This window comes from Populus nigra, chromosome 3, assembly GCF_951802175.1.
Source record: "Populus nigra chromosome 3, ddPopNigr1.1, whole genome shotgun sequence".
Lineage (NCBI taxonomy): Eukaryota > Viridiplantae > Streptophyta > Magnoliopsida > Malpighiales > Salicaceae > Populus > Populus nigra.
The window spans coordinates 21641872-21669823 of record NC_084854.1 but is presented as its reverse complement, the minus strand read 5'-3'; the positions used below and the strand labels follow the sequence as shown (position 1 = coordinate 21669823).

Genomic DNA, 27952 nt, shown 5'->3' with positions numbered 1-27952 from the left:
ATAAGAATGTGAATGAGATGCTTACTAAATATTTGATTCTAAAAGAATCTGAAACAGATAATATCCATTAATAATGATGCATTATGATATTTATTTACAATTTACAAATTACAAACCAAAAATAAGGCAAACGCATGGAGACCTAGGTAGGAGATACCAAGCCTTGGGGAGTTTTGGTCACCCTCTCCTATCTGACAATCTTCATGCACTGAAGTATGCTAAAAGCTGTCTAACTTCATGATGCAACAAACGGTCTAGCAGCCCTAAAAGAAGTTCTTTGAAGAGAACAGACGACGGGGTGAGAACATCCTCAAGTTTCTAGGAGAAGCAAGGCCTTCAATGGAACGATTCCCTGTGTACTTAGATGATTTCCTATCGTATCCAGGAGAAGCAACCCCATCAAATGAGTGATAATGATCAGGCGAAACATGGAACCACTGTCTGTCTTTCCTGGACCCAATTCTTCTGCCATTGAAGGTCCCATACTTGACCAACTTACCAACCCATGACTTCTTTGTTGGGCTCTTGTGGCCTGCATTCATCTTCTCACTCAAATACTCCTTGACAACATGCAAACCTCTCTCCACCACCTCCATTGGAGGAGAAATGAGTGGGTTCCCTTCAACATATAGCTTTTGCAGCTTCCTCAGACACCCCATGGAGTCAGGCAAAGTTGTGATCTTGTTATAACTCACGTCCAGTTCCACAAGAGATATGAGGACGCCAATGGAGTACGGTAAGGTTTCAAGATATTGGAAGTTTTGGCTTACATTAAGGACTTCTAGATTGATAAGGTTCTCGAGGTCTTCTGGGAGGGACCTTAGATTGTTGAGCCTTGCATCTAGTATTTTCAAAGAAGTGAGGTGGGAGGTAGACATTGGAAGAAACACAAGCTTGTTCGAGTTTACTGAGAGCTTCTTGAGGTTAACAAGCTCAAACCCAATAGTATCTGGTAGTCTGCTTAGCTTGTTAAAGTTGGCATTCAATTCTTCTAAACATCTGAGACAAAAAGTACATAATTTGATGTAAGCATCACTTGGAATGATTGTAGTAATTATTACTTATAATTCAAATTCAGTAATTAATTGCTCTCAATTCATAATTCTTATATTTTATATTTTCTACAACTTCGAATTAGCTCAATTTATTTTCATATTTTATCCTATATTTTATATGTTCTACAACTTTAATAGCTCTTAATTCATAATTCTCTAATTTATCGTTTTGTCAAATATTTTTATTTAAATTGATAAAAATACCCTCACGTGAAATGTTCAAAATTAATATAATCTTTTTTTTTAATAATAATGGAAAATAAAATGAATTTTATCTCATTTTCTTTTTTAATTTATTTTTTAATAAATTAGATGGGATTTGAGTTTTTCAAGGATATTTTTGTTGGTTCGTCCGCAAATATCTATTATAAGAATATAGTGAAGAATTCATAACTGTATATGAAAACACCAACTTTATAAAAACTTTTCATTGATAATAATAACTTTATATTTTTTTTAAGGACTATAATACTCTTAAATTATTTAAATAACAATTATACACTCTTATGTTTCCTGTATAAATTAATTTTTAATTTTTTTTTTCTATTTATTTATTTTTTGCTTTTCGGTGTTTCCTTTATAACTTTTTTCCTTTTCATTTTACTATTTATACTATATTTTCTATACTCCCTTTTCATTTCGAATATAATATCCAATCTTGTGCTTCTCTTTAGGAAAACTACGTACAATAATTTTTCTTTTTAATTATAATAACATAAACTCTTTTATTTTTTTAAAACACCACTATATAAGAACCTTTGATATATATTAAAGGTACATCAAAATATCATAGAACTTTTTTTTTTCCTCGATCCATTATAGAAAAACCCTTTTTCCTTTCCTTGCTAAATTTATAGATTATGGCATTCAGTTTTTATAGTTGATTCAATAATAATAAAAAATGAAAACTTTTTTTTTATATATAGTCTTTATAATTTGAAAAAAAAGGCTTCTATCATTTCTATAATTAATATTTAGCTATTAAATTTATATATATGTATATATTATTTTTTAAGTAGCGAATGTTATATCTTTTACTTTGAATATTATTCATAAATATAGAGTCATCACTATAGTAATGTTTAACAAAGTTTTGATAATTCATATGCACGAACGCGCGTGCCTAAAACTAGTGATTTCAATTATAGAGATATATGAGAAGAAATTAGTTCTGTGAGGGCATATTAAACATTGAAACTAAATTATATAAACAAAATAAGCTAATTACTCTATTATTTCAAAGGAAAGGATACATCTCAAACATATTAAACAAAATAAAACGGCATTGGCAACTATGATGAACACAAATATATGTATAGCATGCCGACATCTACACTTAATTAGCCATCTTAATCTTTTAATTAAAGTCTAAAATGAATTAATTAATGAGTGGTGGGAAAATGGTCAAGACACTTCCAAAGGGAAATCTTCACGATCAAGATCATAATTAATGGAGTCTGAACACATGGATCACTTGCGGATTGTATGAAAATCGTCCCAAAAACTTTTTCTGCTTTAGTGAACCGATTGATAATTGTGCCAAAATATATATATATAAAGAAAACAGCTTTACTGAAGTAAAAAAGATTCACCTCGAATCATAATCTGCTATTTACCTCTCCATTACTATTTTCTGAATTTTAAATATTCCTCAACAGCAATGAGATTTTCCTTGATTTCTTGGTAATTGTTAACCTTGACCGTCCATAATGGTACAAGTCAAAGGTTTGTATTATCCCCACTAGATTATTCTACAACAACAGATATTTTTGTATAGTTCAAAATCGGTGAAATATATTTTTAGATTAATTTATCCATTAGTCAAAACTAGATTTATTTCTCAAAAGTATACTATTCATATAGACCCGATGGAGATGTTAATAAGTTTCTAATAAAAAATTTATGTATTTTGTCTATTATCCGTGAAGTTAACCGGCTAATATATAATTAATTTCACTAGTATTCCTAATATGAAGATATCAAAGGCATATTCGAGAATACACCTCAGGCACACAAAATAAAACAAAACATTTTTTTCCCCAAAAAACAACTATTTTTAATAATTAATAACCTGTTCATTTGATATATATTAAGATTGTAAGAAGGCATACATCCTCAAATTAATGGAACTGTTATTATCGCATATGGCTCATATTACTAAAGCTAGGCCGCAATGATGAGGTAGTGAATAAACTAACAGTAAGATGGAAAAAAAAAAGAAAAAAAACTTTGAGCTATATGCATATAATATATTTCTAAGAGCTGAAGAACATCAGGAGACAACAAACCTGCAATTCTCAATAGTTCTAGGTAGGGACTCAATAAGGTTGCCTGAAACATTAAGAACTTTGAGCTTTGACAAACATCCAATTGAGTTGGGGAGAGATTTAAGCTGATTTGAGTGAACATCCAACACCACCAAATTTAGCATTCTTGCCGTTAAGGATTCCGGTATAATCTGCCAAATTATACAGGCAGAAATTCTTTGATAAGTTAGTTTGCTTCCATTGTTAACCATGAATAAACATGTGCTAACATATCTCTGCAGAGGGTTTTGAATGGTTAACTATACTCAAAACAAACCCTAATTGTTTGAGATCTAAGAGAGTAAAATATGAGAGAAATTAACCCAAAGAAATTAAATAGAACTGGGATTTCCGGAAGGACATATACATGCAGACTAGTATTTTGTAGGAAGCTTAAGACTGAATCAAAGAAGGGGGGGATCAAAAGGAATAAGCTTTTTTTTTTTTTGGGATTAGCAAAAAATAGAAAAAGTAAATTGTTATAAGATTGCTTTCCTTTTTTTCCCCTAAAAACAACATTTTTAATTACTAGGTTCAAACTCAAAATGGTATCAGATGATATTTCAGCAACTCCAAAAGAAATGAATCCTATTCGCAACAATTGAGGCTTATTTCCATAAAAACAAAAAAGAAATCAAAGGGACAACAAAAAAGTTGTGTTAAGATCAATCAAAACTTTGTGTGCGTGTGTGTATACCTGCAGATCATTGTTGGAGAGGTAAAGTTTGCAAATAGTAGCTAAGTTGAGTGAAGGGTGAGGTAGAGTCTCCAGAGACATGCCACTCAGATCAACAACTTCAAGCCTTTCTTCCTCGATTGCCTTCCTTCTGTCTCCATTAATCTTCCTCCTATCCACTCTATTCATCATTTGCTGTTGTCGCTGCTCATACATCATCTTTACAACTCTAAATTAACCATACAACAAATACAGCAGGGTGATTATAAGATATAGGTATTTGAGAGAGAGAGCAGAGGCTATTGTAGCAAACGAAACAAGAACAAGAAAAGAAAGACAAGGGCTATGGTACTTTTGTGTGGGTTATATTTTTATGAGCATTATTTTGAGTCCCCGAAAGCTATGAATATATCTTTAGAATGCAAAGGACGTACGGATGAGGAAGATAACGAAAGGGCATGACGATTTTGGAAGTACTAGGCCGTATTGTTAGGGCTTGCGTGGCTATGTTTCTTGTTCGATAAAAAGTCAACTCCTTCCATTTTTTATCGCTCTCTCTCTCTCTCTCTCTCTCTCTCTCTCTCTCTCTCTCTCTCTCTCTCTCTCTCTCTTGGTTGATGGCCACAGGCTACCCGCTAATCTCGTTCCCTTTTTTGTCTTCATTTTTGTTTTTTTACACTAAGGCACCGTTTATTTGTGTTTTTCATAAAAAGTAGATTTTTAAAAAATTAATTAATTTTTTAGATAATATCATAAAAAATAAATTCAAAAAATAAGTTAAAAAATAATTAATTAATATTTTAATTTCTTTTAAAGTATATCAAAAGAATAAGAACCAAGTCCAACATATAAAAAAAGTTGAAGAATGATGAAATTAATAAAAAAAAATTATAAATGATTTTAAATAAAATAAATAACAATCAAAATAATATTGATCAAATCTGAAAAATTAAAAAGCTAAAAGATGATGAACCAAATTTGATAGATAAAAATCTTTAATTAAGAAAAAGATAAGAGAAAATCAAATACTAATAAAAAGAATGAGAATCAAAGTTGATATAAAAAACAAATTAAATCAAATTTTAAGCGATTAAATTGAAAAAAAATAATAAAAAAAAAATTGAGGATCAAATTTGATATAACTAACAAATAACCAGATATTTTTAAATTTTTACACCTTTTAAAAAGTATTTTCAGCAAAAAAAATATTTTCCTGGAAACCAGATCAAATTTTTATTTGACTGTAAAATATTTTTCGTTGAACAACTTTTTTAATGGTAAACAAATACGAGAAAGTTTAGAAAATGATCTTTAGAAAACCACTTTTCTTGAAACAAACGAGGTCTAAATCCCTAACAGATTGAGCAAAATCAAGTCCCCCAATTATGATGAAACGTTCAATTACATCCTCTAAACTATTTAAGCAATTTCATCCTCAATGTATGGCACATTTATCAACGTTAACGAGGAACGCGAAAGAAAAATTCTTGTAAAGAGTTTAGTTGAAATGAAACTTGTGATGGAGCAATTTCGATAAATGTGGGATATTTTTAGGCTTAGTTCTGTATTTTTGGGGGTGTAAATGAAAAGTCAAATCACAATTGGGGATCTTATTTGAAGTTATCCCGAGAAAAAAATAATTATGAAGCCAAACCAAGTAACCGGTCATAAGAACAATTTTTTTTTTTAAAAAAAGAGAAACCGATGATTAATTAATATAGAGATGGTAACCAATGTGCCATCGTGTTGGCAACTAATTAAAAACATAAATGTCCAATGGTTCGGTGGATTTAGTCGACCATCATACCTATTGATCATATTTTATGATTAATTATTTAATACCATAAGAATTAATATAAAAAAAGAAATAAAAATTCACCTTCGAGATAGAAAATCTATATTAGTTGGATAGAACGAATAAAATAATCCATATTGATATATTTTTTTTCTATATTCATACAACGAGATTTTTGAAAGATCACACAATATATATATATATATTTTTCTTACAGAATTCCTAACTGAAGATTTAAACCACACCACCTAAACAATTTATTAACGTTCTAAAATCAATAATATTTGATATGTTGATCACGGATTCAATGTTTGTAAATTGAATGGCATTTATGCTGTTCAAGGTTTAATTTGTAGGTAGATGCAACGTACACCATGGAATTAATTAATTAATTTCCTAAAATGTCATCGTAGAATGTATTTAACAATCTCCAAAATATCACATTTAATATATAATAAAGTATCATGGTATAATATACATTTACAGTTGTCTTCGCGTAGATGCTGATTAATATATCATGTATTTTTTTAATTAAGAATTTGTGTAATTGTTACATAAGAAATTAATCACGATGTAAATATGATTGTGTGCAGTGAAGAATAGATAATTTTTTTTTTTAGTTTATTGAGCGAACACGATGATGGGTCATCAACAAACTATTTAATTATATTAAAAAAATTATATACTTATAAAATTAAACATCAACTCTAAAATAAATAGTTTTTTTATTTGAAATTGTAATAATTCTATATAAAAAATATGATATTGAAATAGACCATGATATCTTATAGAAAGAAAAATAAAGCCGATTATAAAATTCAATTCCTAGTTAGTCCAATATCAAAGGATGAAATTGAAAAAAAAATTAAAAAAAAAACAGAAATTAAACCTGCGAACATTTTCATGGTCTTTCTAAGATTTAAAAACATTGTTTTTTCCGAAACCAATTTTATAAAATCAAGTTGAATAAAAAACTAAAGAAAAAAAAACACCCTACCAAACCCGTGAATTGTGGCAACCCTTCAACATGACCTAAATGGTTCAGATAAGATGAAGGTTCAAAAACACCTTAATAGAGCCTCCTCGACAAATTAAACTCGTTAACATCAAGATTTATGTTTTTCTTGTCATTGAAATATAGCTGAACCAGTAAATTTCCATTTTAAAGTGGCTTATTTTTTTTCTTAAATTAATGTTAAGAAAATGATATTTTTAATAAAAATTAAAATTATAAAAACCATAACAAATGTGAAGAAAGAAAAAGGAAATTAAGTGAACCAAACATAATTTTTTCGAGGAAATGTTAGATTGTGCATGAGAATATTTTGTTTTTGGAAAAATAATGATAATGATTGTTACTATTACTCATATTTTTTATTTAGAAAATTTAATTTTTAACGTAAAATAATATTCAAATGTTGCTAACGTGTTTTCTAATAAAATAAAATTTTTAATCATGAACTCAAAAGATCATCCATATTGGACAATATATTTTGTAGATATTGATATTATGATATATTGAATGATATTTTTTTAAAATATTAAGATGGTGACATGTTGGACTGATTTAGGTTAATATATCAAATTTGAGATTAAGATTATGTGACTATGATAACCCTATAAAAAACAAATCAAAATAAATTATGAAGGTTAGTTTCTAATCAATCAAATAATGTTCACAACACTTCCATTAATAATAAGTACCTTGTGCATATTATAGTTAAAACAAGACAATGAACATAACTAGGGCATCTTCATAAGGAAACGTTTTTTTTTTTTTTAGGAGTAAACACAATATTTTGTGCCAAGGATTTTGAATCCTTGATATGAATACATGTTTCTCATGAGCTTTTTAAGTTCCACTTGAACTTCACCAACAAAGATTCCTTTTAAAAATATATTAATTTATAGAAGAGACTTGTGGGGAGCATCATATTGGTCCTCTTTTCATAAATCATTAAAGATAACATTTAGTTATAAGCCTTTTTATTTTTATTTTTCAGAGCATGACATTTTTCATTGTCATTTTATTTTTGGAACAAACAATATTTTGTTAGGTTTTTTTTCCGGCATCTACCTGTATTGGTGATGGATATTACACATCCTTTTCTTTTATTACGATTAACACCTCTATTCTAGTTGTGTTTGATGGAGTCGTCATCATTTTTAGCACACCAATCTATTCTGTATAAGACCCCTTGGATTTTCTTTGTATACATTTGCATCATGAAAGGGATATATGTCATGCTTTGGGGCTTTTTCTTTTGTGTATGAAAAAAAAGATGTCATTTCTTAGACACGTTCGCTTTTTCCATGTGAATATGATTCTCTATCATTTTTTTTTACATTAAGAAGACTTCTATAAAGTAGAGAATAAAATTGTTTCCATATTGAGTAATTATACACCTTGATAATAAGAGCTTATATCACTACAAGTTCTAGCAAGTTTTTCACTTTTAATATCTCCTTATTGAATCTTTTTAGATAGGCCCTATTGCTGTCTCTTTTTAACTAGGCGATGAAAAAAGCTTCGTGGAGCTCTTTTTCACGACTATACTAGTGCTAAAGTGAGCAATTATCTTATGGTACAAGTCAATGAAACTAAATATAAAGTTTGGTTCTAAATTGTGTTACCAAGCTCGAGTAGGCCCGTTAAAAGTGGTAGGGAGAGTTTTGTACATGATATTAGTGTCATGAATCACCCATTCAAGGTCACTTCTAACATTATAAATATGCTTTCTAAGGTCAAATAGGTTATCATAGTTATTCAAGTTTATCTTAGTGACTACAAAATCACTAGGGAGACGTGTTTTTAACATATTTGAACATGATGAAGAGTTTCATATATGATGTCCAACATTCCTTATCACTATGTGGTTTTTTTGGCTTTGAACAACTAGAATAGGATTTCAATGGAGAATAGGGTTGTTGGTAAAGGCTATGGCCTATGGCCTTGCCTTTTGATCTATGAAGATATTGTTTTGATGATCATACATGAGAATGTTCCTCGTAGTGACAAAACCTACTTAGAATGATGGGGGTATTGTATCTACTTTTTCCATTTTATTTTGTGTAGTCTTTACTAGAAAATAGAAGTGTTTATATACAAGAGGTGCAAATTGTTGAAAAGTTGGTGACATATGGATAGTGAGAGTCTAAGCTATTGTTGGGTAGCCAAAACATCTATTATGAGTGCTTATTTATTGAGCATGTTGTTAGAGGTCGATCGAAGTTGATGAAAATGATGGAAGGCCTATAACTCTTCTACCCGTGTTTCCATGTTATCAATCATGAAAAGATCTCAAAATCAAGTGTTAATAAAGGGTGAAAAGGGTTTGGATAGAAAATGAGCAAAGCTTTTGTTTATTTTTCCACATACAACACCATTAATAAAGTTAGTGAAAGACTTTTAAATCTCTGAAATTTTTTATGGTTAATAATAAATCGCAGTGGGTTAATGTTATCTTCAAAACAAATTCTCTGATACGAGTTATTTTTTTAATTTTGTTGTTCAATGACCAATAAGTAAAAGAATCACGAAGATGAAAAATGTTTTTTTTCATATGCAGTGGAATGATGAATGTTCTGACCAGTATTGTTTGTTCAATTGAAGTCTTATAAAAAAGGTATTCCATGACTTACCTTTTTCAAGGTGATTAAGAGAGACAACGTTATTTGCAACTTACCTTGTAAATTTACTTAAGGAAAGTTAATAAATTAACCTTCCAGCCAGTGAAACCTATCACGTGCTAGGCTTAGGGTTGGGTGAGTCGATAGCTTTTTTTTTTATCTTTTCAAAGCACTCATTTATTTAAAAATAAAATTATTAAGAAATGAAATAACACGTTTAAAAAAATTGATGAGGTTTTGTTAAATTTTAACCAAATTCTCTAGATTATGGGTTGACCTATACAGTCAACTAAGTTTTCTTGGGATCAATGGAATAGCCTGTCAAAAAAAAGCTCAGGGCCACTAGATGGACTCAGGTCTAATAGCCGTGCTTCAAAGAAGATAGAAAATGAGCTCTCCTTGTTAGAGGTTGACCGATTTGGTCCTCTTTCCTAAAAGAAACTTTTAGTTTGATCCTTAAATACAAAATTATTATTATTATTTTGGTCTCAGTAAAAGATGTGACTGCGTCTCTGCCTTTTGCCCCTGAATGTAACCACTGCAGTATTCCTGGATTCGTCCTGCTTATAACCATTTTATTTCTTAGGAACACCCGTCAAGTCAGTGTCTCCTTGGCGATGACCATGATCACTGCAACTACAATGGCAGTACTGCTCAAACCCATGATCACTGCTCACCGCCTTCTCCTCTTCCAAACCCAAAAACACACTACAATTATTGCAAAACAACAAAAACAACATGGGTCTCTTCTTGTTGCCAGCTCTGCCCGTCAGAGTGATAACTACTGTCAAAATCTGGTCGATGAATTTGACCCAAATATTCCTATAGAGAAAGCCTTGACCCCACCTAGCTCATGGTACACTGACCCTTCTTTTTTTGATTTTGAACTCCATCGTGTCTTCTATAAAGGCTGGCAGGCTGTTGGTTAGTTCTTTACTTTCTTGTTTTTCTCTTCTTCTCGAGTATAATTAAATTGGTTTCATGAATTATAGCCAAGTGTCATCATCAATTTCTTGAATTTTCAGGATATACTGAACAGATAAAGAATCCTCATGATTTTTTCACTGGAAGGTATCGTTTATTTATGTGTTAAATGCCCACGTGTTGAAAAGTGGATCTTTCGTTTGCTTGCTTGTTTTTTCATGAATTCTTGAATTTCTTGTTGAGTTCATGAAACAACAAGGGAAATATGCTTGAAAATGGATTCTTTTTTCTATTTTATATCAGTAGATGGTCTATACGGCCTTGAGCTGCACAACATGGGATATCCCTCCTCTTTTCTAAGTCCCCCGCATCCTGGATGCTAGCAGGATTTGATATCAGTTGTCTTCTTCCACCGGTGATTAACTTACCGGTTAATAAAACTTGGCACTAATGGATTCTTGCATGTGTAACCAATTCATTTGATTCTTATAAAAATCAATGGAAATCATTGAATGCGGATTTTGTTTTGATGTGCATTTCAATTTCCAATCAATATTTCTTTCGTCCACCCCTTTATTCATTGTTTCTGAGAATGAAATGGAGGGTCAATTATATATGGCAGATTGGGGAATGTAGAGTTTCTGGTGTGTCGAGATGATGATGGCAAGATTCATGCTTTTCACAATGTGTGTCGCCATCATGCCTCTCTTGTTGCATCTGGAAATGGGCAAAAGTCTTGTTTTGTATGCCCTTATCATGTGAGTTCACTTTTGAATTTCTTTGGTTTTGACCACAAAACAAATACAAGTGTACTAGCTCACCTGCAAAATTCTAACTTTCAATGCATCTTGGAATAGTTCGTTTTGATTGACCATTTTGTTTATCAAGTGTGTGTTAAATTCATAGCCAGTGGAAACTATTTCAACTTCAACATATAAATACATCTAATTTTTCTTACAGGGGTGGACATATGGGTTGGATGGAGCACTTCTTAAAGCAACCAGGATAACCGGGATCCAAAATTTTGATGTAAATGTATGCTGAAACATATGGTCGCAATCCTATTTTCAATTCATGTAAGACATTTTCTGGTTTTATCGATAATTTTGTTGATTTATCTGATCATGGAACATAGGAGTTTGGGCTTAAACCACTAAATGTAGCAACTTGGGGGCCATTTGTTCTTCTCAATTTGGACAAGGAGATTTTACCTCAGCAAGAAGCTGGCAATACAGTGGGGAGTGAATGGCTTGGTAGCTGTTCAGAATTTCTTGGTGCAAATGGAGTTGATTCTTCTCTAAGCTATCTTTGCAGGCGTGTATACGATATTGAATGTAACTGGAAGGTAATTGTCCTTAACTTGCTATTTTGTCTTGAATTATCTCAAGGTCCTTTCATTTTATTCTGCCTCCTAGTTAATCATGTGGTGTTACATTTATTCATTGTTGTCGGAATGGATTTGATGTCTTCTCGATTAGAACCAAACCTTGTAGAAATCAGTGGCCATCACTATTGCTATCTTGATTTCATAGACTGCTGATGATCTTTTTTTTTTTCTTCTTTTTAGGTGTTCTGTGATAATTACTTAGATGGTGGTTACCATGTACCATATGCTCATAAAGGCCTTGCATCTGGTCTTAAGCTTAATTCTTACTCCACCAAGGTATGCTTCTCTCATCTTCTTCTCCGCATATCGTTCTATGCATTTTGTGTTCTGTATCATATTTCTCTTACCAGTCTAAAAGATTGCTTCAAATGTCTTTTTTTTTTCCTGATATATATATCATTCGTACTATGATTGTTGTCTTACATAAATGGTTGCTCTTTGAGATAGACATATGAAAAGGTTAGCATCCAAAGTTGTGATGGTGGCTCGACAGAAAGTGAAGATGATATTGATCGACTTGGGTCAAAAGCCTTGTATGCTTTCATTTACCCTAATTTTATGATTAACAGGTACCCTCTTGGCGACTGTGTGTTAATTCCCTTGTTATTTCAGTTCTCTGGTAACTCGAGTGTTTTATGGATCTCATAGGTATGGACCATGGATGGACACTAATCTGGTGCTCCCGCTAGGACCCAGGAAATGCCAGGTGATATTTGACTACTTTATTGAAGCCCATCTCAAGGTACTTTCTAGGCATATGCCTGCTTGTGTATTGCGAGGATACAGGATGATATAAATATTGTGTTGTCATTTATCAGTACATAGAAAGACGAAGGGTGGTTTTTTCTTTTCTATTTCTATATCAAAAACAAAAATCAAAGAAGGCATGATTTTGCTCATCTCAACTGTTCCAAAACTACAATCCCATCGGTAGTATTTTACTTGGTGGTTCTTGAAGGGGTTTTAGAGATGGGCTCGTGAACCTGATAAATTACAGGGGTGATGAGCTCCATATGCTATACCTATCATGCATGTGTAGATTGTAAATAATTTATCTGCTTCCTTTTGCAATTCTGGTAACCGATAATTACTTTTATGTGCCGGTGAAGATGTTCATTTGAGGATTTTAAACATTTTGGTGTCAGGACGACAAAGATTTCATAGAAAGAAGTCTAGTTGATAGTGAGAGAGTGCAGGTATGTCATCCACGCTCCATTACCGTAAAAGATTATGGCCAGTTTAGAGTTTATTCTAAGATTAATATAAATATGCAGATAGAAGATATCGTGTTGTGTGAAGGTGTTCAGAGAGGCCTTGAAACACCAGCATACTGTAGCGGCAGATACGCTCCCACGGTTGAGCATGCCATGCACCATTTCCACCAATTGCTTCACTATATACTCAAAGAATGATTCCTTGTTATTATCTAGTGCTTGCTATCACGACCCAAATGATTTCTTGTCTCTTGCATTTTCTGTTGTTTGGTGTGCCTTTTAAAACTGCGATTTAAAGCGTGAACGAAAAGGGTGTGTACCTCATTGGGAACAAGGCAATGGCACAATGTCAGTGTGCTCATAACGGCAGGCAGGCCTGTCTTCCATTTCGTTTCTCAGTATGTATTCATTCAGCTTCCAACATCGAACCCCCTATTACCGAGGCATCTGCACTGTCCAAAACATGAGCAGCGTTTTATCTCATATCAGTGGTGCAAGACAAGCCGGCGTATGGAAAAAAGAGCCGCAGCCACACGAATTCGCCATCTATGATCTATTAAAAATTGCAATTAGAACTGAAACGGTGCAGAGACTATTTGGAAATTATAAGCGAACTTCCACTTCAGATTAGGGATTTCCCAATCTGTTGATTAACTTCCAGCATCAAGACACCGAGTGGAGTCAACAACCATAATTTCCTCATTAAACTTTGGTGATTTGACAAAAATGAAAGCCCTCAGATTGACAAAACATTCCATGCATTAATTCAAAATATGTTTAATGCATTTGATTCCATAACTATAAACACAATCGAGAAAAACGTATGTGCCAAATTAAACTCAAGTTATTTTTCTCCCAGACAATCCTCGTTAGAAACCGGAGCATAAAGTTACTGGTGAAAAAAATAAAAAATTCTTCACAAGTATGTCACCATCCGTGCACATCTGTATCTTCCTATGAAGCAAATATGAAGAAACTGTGCTGATAGACTAGTAAATTTATATTAGCCAGGTTGATGTTAGTACTGTGAGCCTTTTGAGACTTCTACTGATCACCTGAAAGACAATGATTGAAAAATATCAGACTTGATATGCCACACGTTATGAAGAGAAGATGAACAGGAAAAATAAAGGATTCTTACTTGGAGAGTTACCACTTCGATGAAACATCTTCGTAAAGAACTTGTGCAAGGGAGTTTGTGGAACAGGTATCAGTTTACCAATTGCAGCAAGCGGCCAACTGGTTGGAAATAATAAAAAGAGAAAACTACAGTTTAGATATGCAAATATGAGCCAATTGGTATGATAACATGTATGTATGTTTCCATGCGCATCAGATAGTTGATGTGAGCTTTGCTACAGCCTAAATCTAGACATGATACGGGCCTTGTTAATTACAGTTTCTGGAACAGGATATCTCGAGCTTGCTATCTACAGCCATGCTCGTAAATAGCATTTGACGAAAATCATAACATAATTAGTTACTATAATAGAACTCAGAGAAATCCTTGAAGGGCTGCAGTTTACCTGATAATAGCAATAACTGCTGAAATCAGCCACTGTTTCCAATTGAGCTTGACTGTAGAAGTGAACTTCCCAACAAACTCAATAATGATAACCTATAAAAAGCAAAGGAAAAGCATGTTCATGGATAGCACACAGAAGACCCAAAACCTAGGGCATTGAATAAGTTAAAAAGGTCTTACCTGAAGTACAAGTGTTATTCCAACTATAACAATGAAAAGGTGGTTTTTTGTAATCCCTTTGAAAATATTTAATTCATCTGGCTTCCGGGCATTGAATTCATTGAAGATCTGCAGTTCAGAAAATTACTCACCTTATCATGCTTCGTAGTTATGAACTCTTAACAACCAGATCATATCAACAATGCTAAAATGGAATTTAACTGGAATCATTGTGATTGTTTGTTGCTTCATTTTGTTTAAGCGGAGTTAAAGACTAACCTGACAGAGCACAAATGCATTGAATATCAAGGTATTCTTCACCTTGTTTGCACGCTGAGGGGTTTCATGTTCCAACCCCAGTAAGCTCTTCCCTCGAAAATTAAGGACAAGCAACACGCTCACTTGATATGCTGCCTAAATTTTTAGGAACCACAATTGACAATTATCATTATTGTACTTTATGTGAATCAAAAAACACTAAGCACCAGATAATTTCTAGCAATTTAAAATGTTAGCACTGACAAGATATATAGAATAAAACCAAACACTAATGTTTACCTGTATCAGCAGGTTCCTCCACATGATATTTGTAATTAGTGGTTCCCTGAAAAAGAATATACACCATAAAGTAAATCATAGAAAATGCAAACATGATATTTGTAAATAGTGGTTACCTGAAAAAGAATATATACTATAAGGTAAATCATAGAAAATGCAAACACACATCTGAATTAGTTTGACAACAGAGAGCCAAAAGGACCATAAAAAGACCAGAACAGAGGCATTTTGCCTGGGAAATATCCTTGTAAAACAAGGGTTAAAACTTCTCATGCTGCTACGAAGGGCACCACAATTGTTACAGAAGAAACATCTACACTAATATTGAAACAAGTTATCTAGTAACATAAAGCAACGTGGAGCAGGCTAATAGCTGGATTTTAGGCTGAGGTGGGCAGGTTTCAACTTGTGGTAGGGGGGGAAGCCATAAGTCAGGCTCAAGAATCAAACTAAAAACAAAGCCATCCAAATCTCTTAAGAGTCCAGATGAGATGCTGGGTTTCAATTTGTGGTGGAGGGGAGCCACAAGTCAGGTTCAAGAATCAAACTAAAAACAAAGCCATTCACTTCTCTTAAAAGTCCAGATGAGATGCTAGTTGTATCCATCCAATATCCACTTCTAAATTTTCCAAATACAAATTTCCTTTCATCAAATTATAACAGAAAGCAGACACTGTTCTAGCTTAGAACAGCTTGATTTAGTTCTAAGATAATTTAAATTTTATACACTGACAAGGTGCAAACCATTTCAACATTTCGTACCTACGACCAACTGGAGGTCTATGCATCAGGTGATCTGTTGGAGGCTCAGTAGCCAGTGCCAGTGCTCCAAGAGTATCCATGATAAGGTTAACCCACAGGAGCTGTATTAAAAGATAGAACCAAAACATGAATACAGACTACCTGAAACAATTATCTTTTTTAGTTGTGTAACTAGGAGACTGAAAATACCTGCACTGCATTTAATGGGACATCACCAGAAGAAATTGCAGCCACGACATTTATAATAAGAGCTGCAACATTAACCGTAAGCTGAAACTGAATAAATTTCTGGATATTTGCATATACAGATCTACCCCAACGGACAACCTGCATTAAGGAGACATTAAAAATGATTGAAAATGCACTTACAAAAAGAATGAAACATTAATATCTGAGCTCCTGTGACAGGAAGATAATTTGGAAGAACCTGTGCCCTGCAATAGCATAAAAAAGAAAGAATTCTAATTGAAACTAAAATTAGCAGAAAAAAGTGCCAACCTTCACGACTGAAGCAAAGTTGTCATCCAAAATTATGATATCTGAGCTTTCTTTAGCAACTTCTGTCCCTTGAATACCCATTGAAAGGCCAATGTCTGCCTGAACACAAAAAATGAACAATATTATGATAGCAAGCCAGTAACTTGTGAGAAAAAGATTAATGATCATAACCATTGATACAGAAAACATAACAAGACTAGGGTTCTGCACTATTCAGTAACACAGATTTTAAACCAAACCAATTCAAATTTGTTTTGTTAAAAAACCAAGCAATTGTAATTATTAACCAAAACCACTGTTTTCGAAGGAAAAAAAACAATTGAAATTGTCCCACCAGATCATGAAAGGTGGCTGCATTTTAAGCTAATGGAACCAGTTAGGAGAGATGAATCAAATAAATGATCCTAACATCCAGAAGCATTTTATCAAACACTTGATTGACAGAGAATTCTGAATGTCCACCAAACTTCCTCCAAATGAACAGTGTGACGTACTTCTTTGGATGCATGTAACAATCATCACAACATTAAAAAAAACGAGCGTAAAAGAATAAAACAGTTTACCTCATGTAATGCAGGAGCATCATTTGTTCCATCTCCAGTTACAGCAACAACATGTCCCCTCTTTTTCAAAGCTTGCACAAATAAAAGCTTGTCATTTGGAGAAGACCTCCCCATCACCTAAAAAATATTGAATGGAGGATGTTTGTATGAAATTTGATTCTCGAGATATTAGACAATTGGAAAATATAAACACAAAGAACTAATAAAAAAACAGATGCAATTCATACCGAGATCTTCTCTGCGATTTCCACTCTTTCTGTATCTGAATAGTTACGAAACACTCTTCCTTCAATAACATTAGGCTCCACAGCATCTTCTGCTGAATTCAGTATCCCACATTCCAAGGCAATTGCTTTAGCAGTTTGAGGATTGTCACCAGTTACCATGCGTACCTATGTACAAAAGTTCCTTCTTATTATTTCAATAGCTGGCACAATCAAATAAGCATATGTTAAGGAAAATGGGTCCGAGATTCAACACGCATCAACTTGAGTAAAGAAAAATGGAACACTAGACTGTCTAATTGCAACTCTCACAGGCATAACCATATAAAGTTCTATTTTGCATGCAATTCCAGAATCTTGATAGTTAAAAATGTCTCCAAGTAATACATTGATAGGGAAAAGTTCTTCTTGACCCCGGTAACATGAACTAGGGAAATAAAGAGTAATCCACATTTCACTCAAACTTCTTGACAACCAAGAATCTTGAGTTCTTGTTTTGTTAATCAGGACCTGTCTCTCGCGCTTGAAAAGTACATTTATAAAGAATCTGATTGAGAAAGGGAGAGAACTCGCCAGAAAAAGAATTTCCCATGCTTTCATAATCACCTCCCAGAAAAATTCTAAATAAAATTTATGAACAAAATTAATTGTCCTTGACTACATCTATATATATTAAGACTGGGAGAAATAAAAGCACAATCCATCTTAGGAACCAAAACCTGTTTCAGTGCATTACCCTGAATTTGAGAAAACTCTCAAATATTGATTTGCATTTGACCAACAATATTCCAAATCACCAGCATAAAATAATGAATTGCATTAACATTCAAAACAGAAACCTAGATAACACTTATTTTCAACTCAATCAATCCATCTTTATATTTATGGAACATATTGCAAATCCAAAAGAGAGACAAACTATTTGAGCATCAAATATCACAATGACTTGACTCTCGAGAAGAGGGGGAACCAGGACATAGAAACATTGCAATCCATATGGAGCAAGATATCAAAACCATGAGTTTAGTAATTCGAAACAGGCACACAAATTTAAAAATAAATAAATAAATTTTGACCTAAAATATGTGGTCAGAAATTCAAAGGGCAAACTGAATCATTTATATCTGAAATTTGCTTTTTCAAAACAATCATTCAAAGAACAATGGACACGAGTTCAAAGTTATTATAAACCAGCATTCAGCATGCTGAAGAATCAATCCAACAGAGTTTTAAAAATATGAAAAGAGAGCAACAAGAGAAATTGCAGTGTCATACGAGAAATAATCGATAAAAATTGTCGATCACACAGGTTTTCAGCTTACAACATTAGACAAGCAGAAATACCTTCACACCAGCATTTTTGCACAGTTGAACAGCATCTCTCACACCTGGACGACATGGGTCCTGCATAATTTTATATGCAAGTTAGCATGCAAATTTAAATCTTAACAGTCAGAGTGAAATAAAATTCATTTGTATATGCAAATATGACAGCCGAGTGAAACAAAATTTGTTTACATAAATCAACAAAATGAATAAGTTAATTAGTTACATCTCATAATGTCATTAGTTAAATAGCATTGTCGGTGAGATAAAATGAGGATGTCATCATAAACAAGTGGGAATAAAAGATCATCTTGACCATATGGCAGCACATACCTTTATGCCAACAATAGCAAGCAAAACAAGATCATCTTGAGGTAATTCCCATTGAGTTTTCTGTTGTTCATCGGCTGGAACTTTGTCCATGTCATATGTTCTATATGCAATGGCAACACAACGCAAACTACTGGCAGCCATATCTTCAATAGATTTCTTAAAAAACGACACCTGCAATCAACGACCAGTTTCACTAAAACAAATCCTACTACAATGTCAAGATACCATTAACAATAATAGTTGCCTCTTAACATGATCTAAGCAAACATCACTGCTTTTTAGATTTAAAAATGTCTAAATAGAGAGAAGTCTGATAAGTCTGATGTGAGAGAGAACAGAAAAAAATCACAAGGACAAAACTTATCAGAGAAAGCAATCACTTAAACCAACCTTGTCTTGATCCAATGGCTCGATTTTACCACTTGCGTTGATATATTTCGTACATGAGGCTAATACTATTTCGGCAGCCCCCTTCCAATGTATATGCACTTGAGAGTCAGGCTGTAAAATGAAAAAAATTGTAAACACACATCTAAAAGTAAAATACAACATTTTTAGAAGTTCACAGTTTTCAATTTATTTCCGAATTACATATGGACTATATATTGCTACTCAGTGATGTTCAAATGAGTCGAGTTACTTCATACCACAAGAACGTTCTGCACATCACGGTTTTAGCAGAATGGTGCGATGGATGAATCATTAAGGCAACTTTTCAATTGCTATTAACATATACATGAGTTGTTACAAAAAAACACTAACAGTGAACTCTTGGGCTTAACATTCTTAGAAATGGAGGATAGTTTCTACTTGGCAAGCAATCAATTTTTCCCAAAATACAATCTCGCAATTAACTTTGTAAATTTTCTTTTTACTAAAGTTTCTATAGCAAATTAACATTATAATTATATTACCAGTTGTAGTGCCACGCCGCCTTTTTTCTTCTCAGAGTTGAATGGGAATACATGAATGATACTGGATTCAGATCGAACAGCTTCGAAATTCATCCCCAGCTGTAAACAAGGTAAACCCATGATCCGATATAAAAGCTATTACACCTTATAGCAAACGAGATGAAGTTAAGAAAAGTGAGCAAACCAGACCTTGACTGCCCATCCAAGAATGGCCTTTTCTGTTGGTGATCCAGAAATCTCTGGATCTCCACCTCCCTGCCAAAAAGCAGTTACAGCACATCATACAATGCAGAAGATTCTTGATCAGCTGCTCAATTACAGTCTTCATATTTAAGAAAAAAGAGAGAGTAATCCCTTGAACTTACCTCAGGAACAAAAACACTGCCGGTTGTGTTCTGTGCAATGCCTTCCACGAGTAAAGAAGACAAAGTAGGAGGCAACTGTGATTTACTGTCTGGAGGATCAATTTTTTGTCCTCCAGAATAAGCTTCTACAATGGTCATCTGTGAATAAAAGAAATGTTTTTGAAAATAATGCGAGAAGAAAGACAATGATTTACTGTCTGGAGGATCAACACTCATTTCCTCGTGATTTACCTGATTCAAGGTTAAAGTTCCAGTCTTATCACTGCAAATAGTTGTGGCAGAGCCCATAGTTTCACAGGCAGAAAGTCGGCGCACCTGCAATTCAACTTCTATTAAGCCACAGTGTGTCAAGGTTAGAAAAAGCACCAACAATAAAATAGAACATCACATACCAAAGCCTTATCCCTCATCATTTTTCTCATCGAGTAGGCAAGACTGTCATAGAAAAAACAGAAATGTCTATTGTAAGTATAAAAGATTCAATCATAAACCAGCATATGAAAGAAGTCACACCATCTGCCATATAATGGTAAAGTTGGGTATTAATCTGCTACAAAAGGTAGTAATATAGTGCGAGTGTTTTTCTTTCTTTCTTCTTTTTTGAAAAGCACAAAATGCATGTGTTAATGAAAGAGGTTAGTAATATGAGCTTTTGATGATCGTTGATGAAAAAAATAATGGCTGATGTTTGGATAAACAATACTGCCCGAGATATTGGAGTACTTTTCTGAGTAGGGAAACTCACGTTAAAGTAACTGCTAAGGGAAGCCCTTCAGGCACTGCAACTACAACAATGGTAACCTACAATGGTGATAAAGTTAGTTAATCAGAGGCATATAGAAACTAGAGGGAATGTTTGAAGAAAGAATTGCATACCGCAACAGTGAGAATTTTAATGGCTCCATCTACTGCTGTGCTAGCTTTTGTTTTACCCGCTTTAAACTGAGGACTTCCATCAAAATTTTTTGTATGGCCAGTGAAATATCTGTTGGATCAAATTCACAAATTCAACATACAGATATAAAGAGATGTGAAGAGGACACAGAAACAGATATCACAGTTACCTGACCAAAAGGACTATCAAGACAAGCAAAGCTACTGTAAGCCCCACAATACCAATGAAAGTTGCAACCCCATTCAAGCGCACCTGTAAGCAATCACTAATAATAAATATAATGTATAAGATATAAAACGTTAACACAAACCAATATTGAAAAAAAGACCTGCAAAGGTGTTTCTTCACCAGTGTCTTCTGAAATACTAGCCATGAGCAACCCCCATTCAGTATTAATTCCAACACCGGTTACCTGCCAACAACCAGAAAAAGAAAAGGAAAAGAAACGTAAGCTAGCAAGGTAAATAGAAGCCAATAAACCATCAACCCCTCCCATGAAAGTACAGCCTTTGCATCCTTAACTATATTTGTTAGCTGAGAACAAGATTTTCACAATCTCTACAACAAGCAAGAAAAGTTGCATTCCTGCTTCAAAGTGAAAGTCTTCAATAGCTTCAGGAACATTACAAAATTGGTTTTAAATAAGAAACCAGTACGATATTACCAATTAACATGAAAAAAAAAGGAACGAAGGAAAAAAAATGCAAAATGAGCATGAGGAAAATCTACATCAATGAAAAAAGAGTCCTCAAAGTATTCCCCAAATTACCAAAGGTCATTCATCACAATGGTGGTTTCCCTTAGGAGGACTGATATCCTCCCATATTCTTTAGGACATGATAATCATGTTGTTTTAATCTATGCCATTCAAATTAAAGAATGGCTAAGATCTTATTAAATGACATTTCAGACAAAAGCAAATCTAAATTTCACAATATTTGTTGCCACCTGTTTTACATAGATATTCTTCTGTTGGAAGAAAAAAAAAGGAAACAGATCCTATTCTGTCTAGAGTAGCCTATATACGTCTCTAGTTTGTAGCCATCTTAATCACTTACAACATCCATTTATTGTTCATGCACAGATGCACAAGCTGGGTCCAGAGTTACTAATTTGAAAGCAGATTTCTTGTTGTACAGTCTCTCTTTTAACTTGGTCACTTTTTTCTTTTATAGTTTCTACCATAAGTTTGAAGCGTACAGGTACTTATACAAAATATGCAAATAATAGTGTTAGAATTTGGATAAGAAAAGCTTACCCATTCATTAAATTTGGAAGGCTTACATTAAAATATAATGCCCTGCAGAATGTGAGAGGATCCGAATATCCATGAAACATAAAATGAATGGGGTCTGACATGGGTTAAAAACAAGCCCTCGTCCCTTGAGGAAAAACAAAAATGTTGCAGCACATACTATCTGCTTTTACATAGATATTCTTCTGTTGGGAGAAAAAAAATGAAACATATCCTATTCTGTCTATAGTAGCCTATATGCATCTCTAGTCTGTAGCTGTCTTTAATCACCTACAACATCCATTTCTTGTTCATGCACAGATGCACAAGTTGGGTCCAGAGTTACTGATTTGAAAGCAGATTTCGTGTTGTACAGTCTCTTTTTTTTAACTTGTTCACTTTTTTCTTTTATAGTTTTCTACCATAAATTTTTAGTGCACAGGTACTTGCACAAAATATGCAAATAATAGTGTTAGAATTTGGATAATAAGAGCTTACCCCTTCATTAAATTTCGAAGGCTTAGATTAAAATATCATGTCCTGCAGAATATGAGAGGATCTGAATACCCATGAAACGTATAATGAATGGGGTCTGACTTAGGTTAAAAACAAGCCCTTGGTCCCTTAAGGAAAAACAAAAATGTTGCAGCACATACTATCTGCTTTTTCCCGCTCTTTTACTCTTTTTTTTCCTCTTAAATAAATATAAACCAAAAACAATGTTGAGATCTTAGCTGTATCTCTCCACAAGTTGCTTAATGAGCCAAGATGGATTTTTAAAGAAATTCAAAACTATTGTACTTAGCAGAGAAAGAATAAAAATGAGAATGCATAAGCTTTACCAGCATAGTACCACTACCATCCGCAACTTTGCAGCCAGACATTAGAAATGGTTCCCTGGAATTCTTATGAACCTGCAAAGAAAGCAATCATACCTAAATACAAAGTGTGTAATAATGCAATTTCGACATGCTGAAAGATAGGTCCAAGGCTTACAATCTTGCTTTCTCCAGTCATGCTTGATTCATCAATAGCTAGAGAGTGACCAGTAATTAAAATTCCATCAGCAGGTACCTAAAGAAATATGAAGGATGCAGATGAAGTGTAGAAAATGAAACGAAATGAAAAATACCAAAAAATGTGAGGAAAAAGGAGCTTACCTGATCACCAATGTTAAGGGGTATGACATCACCTACAACAATATCATATATAGAAACTTCAATTCTTCTACCTCCTCTGATAACCTACACATGAGCCTTTTAAAGTTAACGTACAGGACATTCAGGTGCCCAAAACTTTAAAAAATGCGATAGTAGAAAAGGCACCTCCAAATGTATGTTTCTCTTCTCCTCGTTTAGATTTTGGAACTGAAGAGACTGTTTGTAGTCACTTATAGCTGAAACAAGAAAACATGGTGAAATTCAGTATGCTCCGTTCAGTATAGGAATAATGCATAGCAACCGATTCTTGTGGATGCTTAAAGTTCAAACTAATATTAGCAAAGACAAAAAAAAAAGCAAAAGATTCATATCCATCAAGAATATATACATCATCTTCATCAAGCTAGTCATTAGAAGAAAATTTGCACTGTTTGCAAAACGACCAGAGAGCATAACCAGATTTTCTAAGCATCTTATATGACATTCAGTCATAGTTGGCCGGCCCCTTAACAGGTCTTTCCTATCATACTGGATAACTCATTCAAACATTAAAAAATCCAATGAAGCAAGCAAATCACAGTTGAAGGCTTCTTTGATCTTCCCAAACAAATGAATAAAGACTAACATGATAAATGATAAGTGCAGAACAAGCTGGTAGATCATAAAAATATTCTGCTAGTACTGAAAAAGTATAGCACTTTATAGCTGCTCGAGAGTTAAAGCGTTATTAACTTATTATACCACATAAGTATTTGAAGACAGGAAATACTAGTGTTATAATGGAATAACACATGGCATTCACAAATATATATATATATATATATATACACTGACGCACTTAAATGGATCAATGTGAATTGATTCAAGATATAACAACAAAACAGTCAATGGAATTAAATGTATCTCCATTTTTTGTTCACTTCCGCATCACTGGTAGTTCTGTTAAATATGCAATATTGTCACTATTTAGCTGCTCTTCTATTTCCAATGTCTGCAGTTAGCAACGGTTTTATGATTACTATTGGAAATGTTTCGTAAATTCAACACACATGCGTTCAGCAACAGATCAATAGAAAGAAATGCAAGCAACACAACACAAACATTTCACAAGGCACCAGGCATCATCATACAAGACCTGCCACAGTTTTAGGACTTTCAGCATAAGACCAAATAGATTTGACTAACTTAACATTAAACTGAATCATATGGGTATTATCCTGAGATTAAAACAAAAAAAAATAATAAGCAATGGAGATCCCCAAATTTGCTACTCTATCCAAATATTATTTTTCCCAATTCAAATACATAAAGCACTATACATGTATCTCCATACCTGTCACAACAATGACAAGGATAACTGCAAAGGCAATGCTGGCCCCATCATACCATCCTTCCTTAATACCCTGGAAGAAAAAATCCAATACACTGACCAAGTAAACAAAAATTTATTGATAGGATGCAGGTCAAGAAACCATTAGAAACATATAGCACGCAAATTGACATGGAGTTCACATCCAAGAAACTATGTGAACTCAGTGGCAATTTTCCAGTATTTTCATGCACCAATGCCATCTTCATTTTGTGTGCTTATACATTTACATGACAGAACCAACGCTTATATCTGTGTGGACACATGCACATGATTCTTTTTTCTTAATCAACCATCAGTGTTATTTCCCAAAAGCAGACCAGATTATTACAACGTATATAATATAAGCACAAGAAAACCAAAATTTATTCACTTCCAAGAAGCGAGGATCATGTTGTCAGAAGTTGAACAAATCAATTCATTGAAACCTCTGAGTGAAGCATTCTTCTGATTTATACTGTCATCTAATGATGGCACAATCAGTTATGCCCTGCAGAAACTCACCTCTGTCTTTATGCCCAGCACCAAAGAAGCCACTGCAGCTATCATCAATATGATTAAAGTGAGATCTTGCCAAGCTTCCCAAAGGAACATCTACAGAAAGCACCAAATTAAATTTAATGTTTTTTCCTTTTATTTTTTTGGTTCAAAGAAGTAGATGGAGAAGGTAATAAAGAAAAACTAAGCAATGGCACTTGAGTACAAATTTGCAAAAGAAGTTACCCAAAAACTCCTTCCTTTTTTCTGAGGATATGTATTTGATCCAAATGCATTCTTCCGTTTCAGTAAATCAGCATCATCTCCATAAATTCCCTTCTCTGTATTAGTTTTTATGGCATCTGCAACTCCTTTTACCTGGTGCATATAAATAACAAGAAAAGGAATGTAAGATAAGAACAGTAAAACAATACATAAAATCAATGAGAAATACTTGTGGTAGACTTACCCCACCAATTTCCTCCAAAGCATTATGATTATGATCTCTCGTGATTGTAGAAAGTTGATCTTGGCTAATTCCAAAATCACCAACTGGGGGTGGCAGAATGTGTAATTCTGCAGTTCCTGTCAACCACAAATTCCAGTTGGTTCACATACAATCAGCATGGTACAACATTCAGAACCATGATACTTGTGACAAGAACACAATTAAAAGCCTGTAGGGCACTGAACATCTCAGACAAAAACAGATAAATCATAAAATACCCATTCAACTAACACACCAAAAGATGAACATGAAATCGATCTATTATACACAATACACAATATATAACTTCAAAACTGCTGCAGTACCACTACACCAGAGTAACCTTCAATTAAAATGAGAAACATGGAATACAAATAAAAAATAAATAAGACCAAGAAAAAGGAATGCCAGAGATTTCTAGAAGGATACGATGCCCTCACTTGAACTATTGAGTGAACAAAAAAGAAACATGAGGAAAAAATGAAACAAAGAAATGATTAAAAGACCAAACAGCATATCTGAGAATTTGAACAAAGAAATGATATGCAATACTGCTAAATACAGCAAACGAAAAGGAACGCAACAAATACAAACAGAAATGAGTGAAAGAGTGATGAAAAAGGAAATTAACAACCACCCTAGTCGAACTAATTGAAACAAGAACTCAAATAGATAGTGAAAACATATAATGGTAATCATTTATCCATAAGAAAAAAAATCAAACATAACCATCGTTGCAGCCTAATTAAAACAAATCATACTGTTGTTACAAAATCGCAAGCAAACCGCATTAAGGATAGTAAAGGAGCAAAAAAAAGGGTACCATTTACTCTTTTCCCCGCTTCTTTGAAAAGATATGCGGCCTAATCAAATCCAAAAAAGAAACATATATTAACAAAACATAACCTCCTGCAATTCAAAAAAAAATCCAAAGCGTTATTTATACCCGTATAGCTTGAGCATGTGCTCTTATCTTCCTTAATATTTGCTGTTTCTCTTCTTCCTTTTTCAAGTCCAATGTATACCGGAATCTTCTAGAAGCATTAAGTACAAGCGCAGCTTGCTACAAAATCCACATTTACATTAATTTTTTTTTTAAAATAGAACTTCAAAGATTAAATAAAAAAGATGTGATTAATTAACTATTATTTTCATTAATAACCTACTTAAAACAAACAAAATAAAATAAAATATACACACTATTATTTTCATTAATAGCCTACTCAAAACAAACAAAATAAAATAAAATAAAATATACACACTGTTATTTTCATTAATACAAGATTACTTTCCCTAATTACTAAAAACTAATCACCATCCCTAAAAACGGAAATAATATAAAAAAATAAAACAGAGAGATTCGAGTTCGTACCCGCCATCGGCGGAGGCGGCCGATGGATACGTTTTTGGTGCTGGGGATATCAAAAGGATCCGACGAGTCGCCGTCGTCGACATCAAAGCCAGTAGAACGACTTCCTTCGGCTTCCAAATCATCTCGCCGTCTTCTATACGGCGAGCTCTTGAACAAACTTGTCATTCAGTTATTTCTGTCGCAGGAGAGATGGCACCGTTACGAAAATTACCTCACTTCGATTCCTTTTTCCACCATTAAAATAAAAAAACCGCTTCTTTTTTAAAACAAGGCAAAATCAGAGAGCATTTTCTAGACTCCAAGAAAATAAATAACATGAGAGTTCTGTTTGCCTCGATAATGCGATTTGAAAAATCATTTAAATTAATCCTTAAACCGAACTCTCTCACTATTGCTTTTTTTTTCTTCTTGATTTAAATATTTGAAAAATGAAAGTCATTTCCTGTACTGAAAAAACGTATCCTAAGCGGCTAAGCCATTTTTTTCTTGGAAATCACGAGAAAAAACGAGGTGTGTTTTGATTTTTTATTATTTTTATTATTAATTAATTCTATTTTCTCAGTGAACACGGCTCGGGGGTGGAACGCACGGAAAATTGGAAAAGAAAATGAATACATAAATCTAACTGTGTGAGAGAGACGGAGAGGGGGTAAAAAAAGCGCGTGGCTTACTTGTTTTCTCCTCCTCCTTTCTTGGTAGAAACGCCTGTGAAAGAAGAAAAAAAACATTAAAATAGCAGCAGTT

The 27952-nt window shown here is 33.4% G+C and overlaps 3 protein-coding genes across 7 annotated transcripts in view; 1 reads left to right on the top strand and 2 right to left on the bottom strand.

Annotated features, from left to right (window-relative positions):
* Positions 1 to 31: 31 nt before the first annotated feature.
* LOC133688102 (plant intracellular Ras-group-related LRR protein 6-like) lies at positions 32 to 4506 on the bottom strand. Its single transcript, XM_062107492.1, has 3 exons — positions 4059 to 4506; positions 3344 to 3513; positions 32 to 999 (listed from the first exon to the last, which is right to left on the bottom strand). The coding sequence occupies exons 1-3, from the start codon at positions 4254 to 4256 to the stop codon at positions 264 to 266; spliced, it is 1104 nt and encodes a 367-aa protein (XP_061963476.1). The 5' UTR covers positions 4257 to 4506; the 3' UTR covers positions 32 to 263.
* A 5461-nt stretch (positions 4507 to 9967) lies between these two features.
* LOC133689291 (choline monooxygenase, chloroplastic) lies at positions 9968 to 13377 on the top strand. The gene is made up of 10 exons (XM_062109102.1): positions 9968 to 10386; positions 10488 to 10533; positions 11009 to 11144; positions 11347 to 11421; positions 11522 to 11731; positions 11954 to 12049; positions 12221 to 12342; positions 12422 to 12515; positions 12919 to 12969; positions 13048 to 13377. Exons 1-10 carry the CDS (start codon positions 10080 to 10082, stop codon positions 13183 to 13185), a joined length of 1275 nt encoding a protein of 424 aa, XP_061965086.1. The 5' UTR covers positions 9968 to 10079; the 3' UTR covers positions 13186 to 13377.
* A 351-nt stretch (positions 13378 to 13728) lies between these two features.
* The window catches only part of LOC133689290 (calcium-transporting ATPase 10, plasma membrane-type-like), a 29050-nt gene continuing 14826 nt past the window's right edge, over positions 13729 to 27952 (bottom strand). For 3 of the 5 annotated variants that reach the window (XM_062109099.1, XM_062109100.1, XM_062109098.1), the window contains exons 4-38: positions 27880 to 27913; positions 27209 to 27383; positions 26783 to 26899; positions 26660 to 26699; positions 25819 to 25934; positions 25596 to 25727; positions 25377 to 25466; positions 24837 to 24906; positions 23669 to 23739; positions 23504 to 23587; positions 23340 to 23417; positions 23186 to 23257; positions 21438 to 21521; positions 21279 to 21361; positions 21091 to 21199; positions 20960 to 21015; positions 20607 to 20649; positions 20446 to 20529; positions 20215 to 20352; positions 20039 to 20104; positions 19850 to 19948; positions 19326 to 19436; positions 18936 to 19106; positions 18621 to 18680; positions 17280 to 17444; positions 17053 to 17169; positions 16490 to 16588; positions 16181 to 16318; positions 15992 to 16092; positions 15230 to 15275; positions 14951 to 15085; positions 14693 to 14800; positions 14514 to 14605; positions 14129 to 14226; positions 13729 to 14042 (exon numbers count right to left, since the gene is read on the bottom strand). In XM_062109099.1, the coding sequence (XP_061965083.1) occupies positions 14032 to 14042; positions 14129 to 14226; positions 14514 to 14605; positions 14693 to 14800; positions 14951 to 15085; positions 15230 to 15275; positions 15992 to 16092; positions 16181 to 16318; positions 16490 to 16588; positions 17053 to 17169; positions 17280 to 17444; positions 18621 to 18680; positions 18936 to 19106; positions 19326 to 19436; positions 19850 to 19948; positions 20039 to 20104; positions 20215 to 20352; positions 20446 to 20529; positions 20607 to 20649; positions 20960 to 21015; positions 21091 to 21199; positions 21279 to 21361; positions 21438 to 21521; positions 23186 to 23257; positions 23340 to 23417; positions 23504 to 23587; positions 23669 to 23739; positions 24837 to 24906; positions 25377 to 25466; positions 25596 to 25727; positions 25819 to 25934; positions 26660 to 26699; positions 26783 to 26899; positions 27209 to 27373 (3249 nt within the window). In that variant the 5' untranslated portion in view covers positions 27374 to 27383; positions 27880 to 27913 and the 3' untranslated portion in view covers positions 13729 to 14031. Of the gene's footprint in view, positions 14043 to 14128; positions 14227 to 14513; positions 14606 to 14692; positions 14801 to 14950; positions 15086 to 15229; positions 15276 to 15991; positions 16093 to 16180; positions 16319 to 16489; positions 16589 to 17052; positions 17170 to 17279; positions 17445 to 18620; positions 18681 to 18935; positions 19107 to 19325; positions 19437 to 19849; positions 19949 to 20038; positions 20105 to 20214; positions 20353 to 20445; positions 20530 to 20606; positions 20650 to 20959; positions 21016 to 21090; positions 21200 to 21278; positions 21362 to 21437; positions 21522 to 23185; positions 23258 to 23339; positions 23418 to 23503; positions 23588 to 23668; positions 23740 to 24836; positions 24907 to 25376; positions 25467 to 25595; positions 25728 to 25818; positions 25935 to 26659; positions 26700 to 26782; positions 26900 to 27208; positions 27695 to 27879; positions 27914 to 27952 lie in introns of those variants that run through there. The other 2 variants (XM_062109101.1, XM_062109097.1) reach the window with 2 other exon arrangements.